Here is an 8293-nt window from a genome sequence, read left to right as displayed (position 1 = left end):
ATCAGAGTCATAGGAGTATTAGTGCATAAAAAGGTCAATTTTTAGTTAATAGTGTCAAACTATTCTTTACGTCTTAAACTATTTTTGTTGATTTTTCTATGTTTTCCTAAATTTTATTAACATACTCCTATGTTCAAATGAAGAATACAATTTTTCCAAAAATGTATGGAAAATGGTCAAAACACTAACTTAAAAGAATGTTTTCTCGAGATTTGCTTCAATGCACCTATACCCTTTTAACTACAAAGGCCTCATGTAAAATTTTTCAAATTTGAAAAACAGTAAGTATAATCGATTCGGATTACAATCGATCGATCAGGTCAATATCTCGTCCATGGCGATGATCAAAAGCAGCGATGATAAAAAAAAAATACTTGTATTACTCCAGCAGTTACCGGTATTGGATAGGACAAGACACCGTCGTGCAGGACCTTGCATGAAAATGTCTCGTACTGTGATCCGATTAGATATACTAACTAGTTTCTCTGTGAGCCCTATTCGTCTAAGTGCAGTCCAGGCGATTTCTTGCTTCAGTCGGGTTTTTCGGAATAAACGAACACCAACAGAAGAGAGTCCTGGAATTCATTGATTTGTTCCACTATTATTTATTTATTTATGTTAACACGTGCGGCGAGTTGAAACTCTATATAATAGAGAGAATTATTGTGAAGGAATCAAGAATAGCCACTACTGACAAGTGACTAGACTTAGGTATAGAGAGAAAAAAAATCTTTTCTTGAAATAAAACGAAACTATGGGAAAATCGGCATGCATTCAATGATCTATTCACATTGAACGTTCGCTACAGGTCATCTTTTATCACGCTAGTTATCCAGTTATTGTAGCTCAAGACATTCATAAACATGTCTGAGTAGTTTTGCTGACATGATGGGTAACCAGCAGAGAAAATACCCCTTAAGAAATATCTATTCTTCCGATCGACGTTTTTTACATACTGCAAGGGAGCTCCGCTCATAAAATGGAAACAATTCATCAGTTCTTCGTGATGATATGAACCACAGAGCAAATTTTGTTCATTCTCTAGTGAAATTTTGAACTTGCTATACATTTCCTGGCAGATCGCAAACTTATCCAGCAAAACTTTGTCACGTTGAAGGAGGTTTGAATTTTTGCCAACTCTTTTCCATCCGGTGATGGTATACTGCTCACTAAAGTCCTCCAAGACGGGCAGACATATTGGTTTCACGTTGGCCTTCGTCACGTCCGCTGGATATTTTAGCTTCAAAATCGCCAGGTTATTGTCATACCGTGGATTGTTGAAGCCAGGATGCCTGAAAAAGTCTACAACATCTATCGACTGTATGGGATCGGCGATTTTGTTTTGATCTCCTGTTTCCGTGTCTGGATTGGTTTCCAGATTGTATTCTCCCAGCCGTACCGATTTTCTGAGAAAAAAAACACACATTTATGTGGTTAGTTGAGATTCTTAGTTTAACTGGCAAAATAATAAAATAGAATCGTTCATTAAGGATATTCATTTTGGCACGATGCGAATTAAGTAAGGAAAATCTCGATTTTCCTTTTTTTTTTTTCGATACTCTAGAAAAGAAAAATTTGTCAAGAAGATATTTTTGAGTATTCATAAGAAATAAAAACTTATTAACTGTGCAGAATGGAAGAACCCGATTCAAACAAATGAACAAAAATACTTTCATAAGTTTTTAAACAATTTGATGATCATTTCTGCTTGTTAAGATCAAAATAAGATGTCTTAAATAGATCATTTTTTGACATTACTATTTTTTTTACTCCGTAGAAACGCCGCCGACCGTGGCCTAGAGGTTAGCGTTCAAGTCTTCTAAGCCAGAGGTCATGAAATCAAGTCTTGGTCACGTCACGTCAAACACATTCTGTGGGTTGGTGGTGTTAGCATTAGTAAAATGCTAGCCATTAAAGTCTGCTTCATTTAATATTGGAACACAAACAATTGCGTGTAGTTCAGTCATTTATTAACGAATTCATAATTTGTTTTTCATACAAATGTAGCATTTTCTTTACTCTTTCATAAAAAAAAAAAAACTAAAAAAATTATTCATTGCTGTTTCGAAGAAATTCTCGTACTTTTCCCGTAATACGGCACATTAGGCGGCGCACACCCTTTTCGTCCACCGTTTTGGCGATTTGATTCCACCAGTTCTTCATTTGAGTCATATTCCTAACAAGTTTTCCCTTTGCCTTAAGCCTCCGCTTCGTGATTGCCCAGTATTTCTCTATCGGCCGGAACTTGGGGCAGTTTGGGGGGTTGAGGTCCTTCGGTATTACGCTGACCCCGTTCGTTGCGTACCATTCCATAACCGTTTTGCTGTAATGGCAGCTTGCGAGGTCCGGCCAAAACATTACTGGACAGTCGTGGGCACGAATAAACGGCAGAATCCGTTTCTGTAGGCACTCTTTTTTGTAGACTTCTGATGTCATTGTCTTGTCAGTGAGAAAGACTTTGGTTTTCTGTCCACAACTGCATATCCCCTGCCAACATTCGTCTGCGTAACTCCGTACGGTACGGTTATTTTTTCTCGCTTGTCCGATTCTGTGTGGGAAATTTGCTTGGTTTGATGGAATATGTGTGCTGTTTTTCTGATACATTTTCCGAATAAAGTTAAAGCAATGAAGTGTCCTATGGTTAATAAGTGATTTTTATCAAATGATCCGTGAAATCGCCTTATATTGAATGTGTGAAGTGTGGAAAAAGTGACGAAAATTATGCCCGAAAAAAATGGCTGCCTTGATTGGACATTTCTGGAAGATTCTCCTTCTCCAACTTCTTAGTATAGGTGCGAGTAAGAGAGGAAGGTTGTGTTTGATTTCAAACGTGAAAAAAATCAAGAAGGTTTTTCTTTGAAAATCATAGTGAAGAGTTTAAGATATTCATTTATCTGATGCAACAAGAGGTACTCGGTTCAAGGACATCGTAACAAGCTGAGTATGTTGATTGCTGTTGGCGAAACTAATTTGGTGAGATCTTTCTTATTTGAATGTTTACATTAAATGTTTATATCTATCTCTCTCCTGCTCGTAAAACGACGCTTCTGCCTTTCATACAACGGTGGCGAGTAGAAAAAGCTCGGATAGTGTACTCTGGTGGTGAAACGACTGAAACAGTTATTATTTAATTCAGCGTTGCCACATTTACAGCTACCAAAATTAAAACAGAATTCCAATTGGCGCAGTTTAATTTAAAAAAAAAAATTAACACAAGTTAACTGAGAACAGAGAGTTTTTAATTGTCAACTTTAGTAAAGCTTCTGTTCGTTTTTCATACTTTTTGCAACTTCAATGTTTCACATTTTTCCCAATAATGTGATTCATATTTGTATTTAAATATTTTCTGATTTTTATAATAGCGTTATTTTATTAATTTAAATATTTGAATGTCTTCCGAAATACTATTTAGCAGAGCAATAATCCATGTGTAAACAACAATGATGCAGATAAGTTTTGTAGAGGTTCCATATTTCTACAGCTGAACAGGATCTCTTATCAATGCATCCAAATTTTCAGAATTCATTAATCAACTACTTTTTTTTTCATAATCTGCCAAGTACATCTCTGATTGCATTTACAGGTAAAATCCGAAATGATCTGATAATCACAGCCAACCTTATAATTGAATTTTTGATAGTAAAATTTTTCATCAATTTAACTTTATTTTTCCACTTTTATTATTAGTTTTTTTTTTGTTATTTGTTGTTGTTTTTTCTTTTCACGTTCTCAAGTTATCATCATTCATAAAATGACTTTTTTTCTCTAGAATGTTTTGATAATTCAATTTACATCTGAGTTCATTATTTTTTATCAGAAGCCAAATGAAAAGTTATATAATGAATATTAATTGGCTTTCATTTTTTTTTATATAACTTATTTATGATTTTTCATTTTTTTAAACATGATGATAGTATTTTTGTTCACGAAAAGGTTTTTTTAAATTTTATTATATCTATATTTATTCTTTTATATTGCATATTGACTATATTTTGTATTTGTATTCATTATATTTCATATATATTCTACTTTAATATTTACCAGAGGGAATGCATCTGGGGATAACCTGAAGAAACTATTGCAAGCGGAGTGGTAGCCAACCATTGCAGGTTTTTGAGGGTTGGATGCCTTCTTTCGACGAACCATCGGCCGTGGAAGCCTTCGGGCCAACCACACAGACATAGGCAGGACCTTGCTACCGATGGGGGACCCTTACATACATACATACATACAACTGCATATCCCCTGCCAAATCATCTACTTGCGGGCGAATTTATCCGCAAACACGAACTTAAATTTTGCAGGTACATCCCCCCGAGCCGTCGCCAAATAAAATTTTTGACCTGGGATTTGCCCAAAGTCCGCCTTCACGTAGGTCTCATCGTCCATCAGAATACATCCGTCGAACTTGGTCAGCACTTGGTCGTACAGCTTTCGAGCACGGATTCTGGCCACATTGTTCTGCTTCAGCGTCCGATTTGGCTGTTTGCTGGCTCGGAATGACCTTATTCTTTCCAGGAGACGAATTCGTCGCACCGTACTGTGAGCGGCCTGGAACTTATTGGCCAAATCGCGGTCTGAAAGATTGGGATTCCTCTTGACGGCCTTGATGACTTTCCCACGCAGTTTCCGGTCGACAGTTCCACTCCGACGCTTCTAATGCGGCTTCCGAGCCGTCGTCAATGTTTCCTTGTACTGCTTGATAACACGCCATACGATCTTTCTGGGCATTTTAAGCTGTTTAGCTAGCTTCGATGCCGACAACAATGGATTTTCAAGAAAACTGTGCACAATTTGATCTCTCCGTTCGGCTTCCATGGCGGTTGTTTACAAAATGCTATCGTTTGGTGTTATGACATAAATACATGGTGAAAGGTAATGAATTTCCCGACACGTGGGTGAAAAAAGTTTCCAAATCCGTCCACTAGGAGCGCCACAATGAACAAAAGAATTTGTTCCAATATTAAATGAAGCAGACTTTATATCCTTGAAAGATGTACGCTTAGGCTTAAGTAGAATTTTGATCTCTTCAAAAAAACATGGAGTTTCACTGAGATCCTATATGTGTGTGTTCGTTTTATAAAAAAGCCAGTTTGCCTTGAACTGCTGCTCGTCCTTAGCAGTTTTTTTGGTCTTCTTTAGGTTCCGCTTGACAATAGCCCAGTATTTCTCAATTAGGCGGAGCTCTGGCGTGTTGGGAGGGTTCTTGTCCTCAGGAACCACCTGCACGTTGTTGGCGGCGTACCACTCCATGGCCTTTTTACCGTGATGGCAAGATGCCAAATCCGGCCAAAACAGTACTGAACAACCGTGTTTCTTCAGGAAAGGCAGCAGATGTTTATTCAAACACTCTTTCACGTAAATTTATTGGTTGACAATCCCGGAAGCTATGAAAATGCTGCTTTTCAAGCCACAGACACAGATGCCTTGACAAACCAGATATTTCTTGTCGAACTTTGACAGTTTCATGTGCTTGAAAATATCTGCTACCTTTCCCCTTCCTTTTGCCGTATAAAACTCCTGTCCCGGAAACTGCTTGTAGTCGGCTTTGACGTAGGTTTCGTCGTCTATTACCACGCAGTCAATCTTCGTCAGCATCGTCGTGTACAGCCTCCGGGATCACGCTTTGGCCGTCGTATTTTGTTTATCATCGCGATTTGGAGTCACTACCTTCTTGTAAGTCGATAGTCCGGCTCGTTTTTTGGCTCGATGCACGGTTGTAGACGAAACACCCAGCTTATTTGCGGCATCTCTGAGAGAGAGGTTAGGGTTTCACTTGAAACTACCGGGAACTCTCTTTGTCGTCTCAGCGGCTTCCGGTTTTCGATTTCCCCCCGATCCAGACTGCCTGGCTGTTCCTGGAGTTCCCCAAACATTTTAATTACATTTGTAACGATTATTTTGGCAACATTCAGCGGTTTTGCCAGCGATTTGCGTGCGAGTAGGTCGGATTTTCGCGATGCGCGAGCAAAATTTTGATACGCTGCGCTTCTTTCTTGGACGGCATTTTGACAACTGAAAAGTGAATTTCAAAATCAAAATAGGAGCAACATTCTACACACACACACCTTCATAATGAGGGGTGTTCAGGTTTTTTAAATGCAAAATTGAAAGAAATACGTCAAGTTGATATTGACCAAATTTTGACCGTATCACCCTTTAATATGAAAACGATAAACACAATGAATAATTTCATTAAAAACTAAAAAAAAAGCTAACAAAACTTACATTGCCAAACATGGGCCATATTTCTATAGTGATGAATATAAGGCTTCCAAAATTTCGAAAAATCAAACGATTAATTTTGATTTTGATTTATATTTTCTGTGAACCCGAGCAAGGTCGGGTGAAACTAGCTAGTTCTTTAGATAAATGATGACCCAAGCCAAAAATCGTGGAAGACTGCAGTTTTTTTTTCAACACGGTCCAAACCAATCATGTGGCCATCCCTATAGCTCCAAGCTGAGTTATAATGAGACTTTGTGGATGTTTTTGAACAAAAAGAATATCGCAATTGAAAAAAAGGCCGACAAGGCCAATAAATGTCGCAATTATAACTAATAATAATTAGTTAATATCGCTTTTGTCAAATAAACCATAAGATGGGTCTTTTTCCTGTGATACTTTAAAGGTATACAATTCATATTCAGTTAACCGATTTCTACGGAATAAAGAGAAAAAAGAATTCCATTTAAATGATAAAATCTCGAAATCACCAGCTTCCGAACAAACTCAAAATTGATTGTAAAGATATAGAAAAACTTAAAATATCGGCATTTTAAGATTGAACAGTGAGGTGGATTTTCATTTGTGCTGGTCACTGTAGTTAATATACAACAATAAAACTTTAATATTTTTTCAAGTTAATCTGTTATCTACAATTTTTTTCTACATACATATAAAGCGGCCCACCACACTCCCTAACGCCAAAAAGCTGATATGAGCCCCCTGATAAAAAACAAAACAAAAAAATGAAAATAAAATTTAAAAAAAATTAAATAGAAAAAAAATTATAAATAAAATGAAAAAAAAAATTGACTTCATTACTTAAATGTGAGAATTTAGATTACTTACAGTTTCAGCTGCATAGCTGTTTCACCCACACAATGTCCTACTGTCAAAACGTACCGTGGATGTATTAACGCACTGTTACACATTGTTTTGACATACGGCGTACCTAATACTTGAAATTCCAGCATGGCTGTCCATGGGTATTGTAAAAATAGAGGTTTCTCACTCTCTTTTACAGTCATATTATGCGAGTCGAGGCCACAATCCCCTAGGTTGAACAAATTCCTCTGTTTTGCTTTTTCTTGATGATTGCTGATCCACTTCAAGTAGAACGGTATGTTGGAAAATATGGCATATTGTGAAGGATCGCAGCGATTATCTTCATCAGATTTAACCCCATTGCTTACTAAACCTCTGATGTACCAAGACGATCCAAGTCTAAAATATATTCCTCCTCCGCTATCTCCGTCGCAAACATTTGTCATATTTTTGTTACCGGCGCAAAATTGGCTTTTGTCTTTCGATAGATACTTTTTGAAATGCTTTTCGTTACTTGCTAAACAAGTAGCATAATCTATTACCGATAGAGTTGCATACTGAAGAATTTCCATACCAGTCTTTTTGCTGAAATCACCCGTTCCCCAACCAACAACCGTTCCGGAAGAACTGATAACCTCATCGTCTTCAGCTCTCTGTACAGGCCACAGACAAATAGGTTGGATGTAATCCGAGTATTCGATGTCATTTTCCAATCGTAATAATGCTATATCATTGTGATGGGTCCTCTCGTCGAAGTCGGAATGACGAATCACCTCTACAACTTCGTGTACTCGAGTGTTTTCGGACGGCGAACTGCGGTTGTGCAACCCAAGTTTTACGTAGAACATATCCGCTTCCAAAAATGTGGGAATCGTGCAGTGGGCAGCTGAAATAAGTAGAAAAAATGTCCACAAATATTCCTGTTCGGGGCAGTCAGTGAGTGTGACAATGCTTTTGGGAAATAACAGTTTTTCTCGTTACCAAAATATTTTCTTTAAAACAGATCACGTCATCTTACCTGTCAGGATAAAATATTCGCTTATAACAGTTCCTCCGCAGATGTATGCCTCCGAGAATACCGAAAATTTTCGTCTGTATATGGCTCCATGCCACGGCCAGTCACCTTCGCGCGTATTCGTGCCTTGGGTTATTAAACCCAGTAAAGACCTTTCCCTTTGGCCGCATTCAACTGAAATGTACAATTAATTATACAAGTGTTTATCGACAGTTTGAACAAAAAACA

General features: G+C 37.6%; 1 protein-coding gene across 1 annotated transcript; it reads right to left on the bottom strand.

The window, feature by feature from the left end:
• Positions 1–581: 581 nt before the first annotated feature.
• Positions 582–8239, bottom strand: LOC129760924 (polyserase-2-like; the record flags this gene model as incomplete). Its single annotated transcript, XM_055758606.1, has 3 exons — positions 582–1406; positions 7075–7936; positions 8069–8239. Coding segments are annotated over 3 exons (1637 nt in total), but the record flags the coding sequence as incomplete, so codon positions are not given.
• Positions 8240–8293: the final 54 nt, after the last annotated feature.

The sequence above is a fragment of the Uranotaenia lowii genome, unplaced genomic scaffold, assembly GCF_029784155.1.
Source record: "Uranotaenia lowii strain MFRU-FL unplaced genomic scaffold, ASM2978415v1 HiC_scaffold_843, whole genome shotgun sequence".
Taxonomy (NCBI): Eukaryota; Metazoa; Arthropoda; class Insecta; order Diptera; family Culicidae; genus Uranotaenia; species Uranotaenia lowii.
Note: the sequence above shows the minus strand (reverse complement) of the source record. Positions and strands in the feature narration are given on the sequence as shown.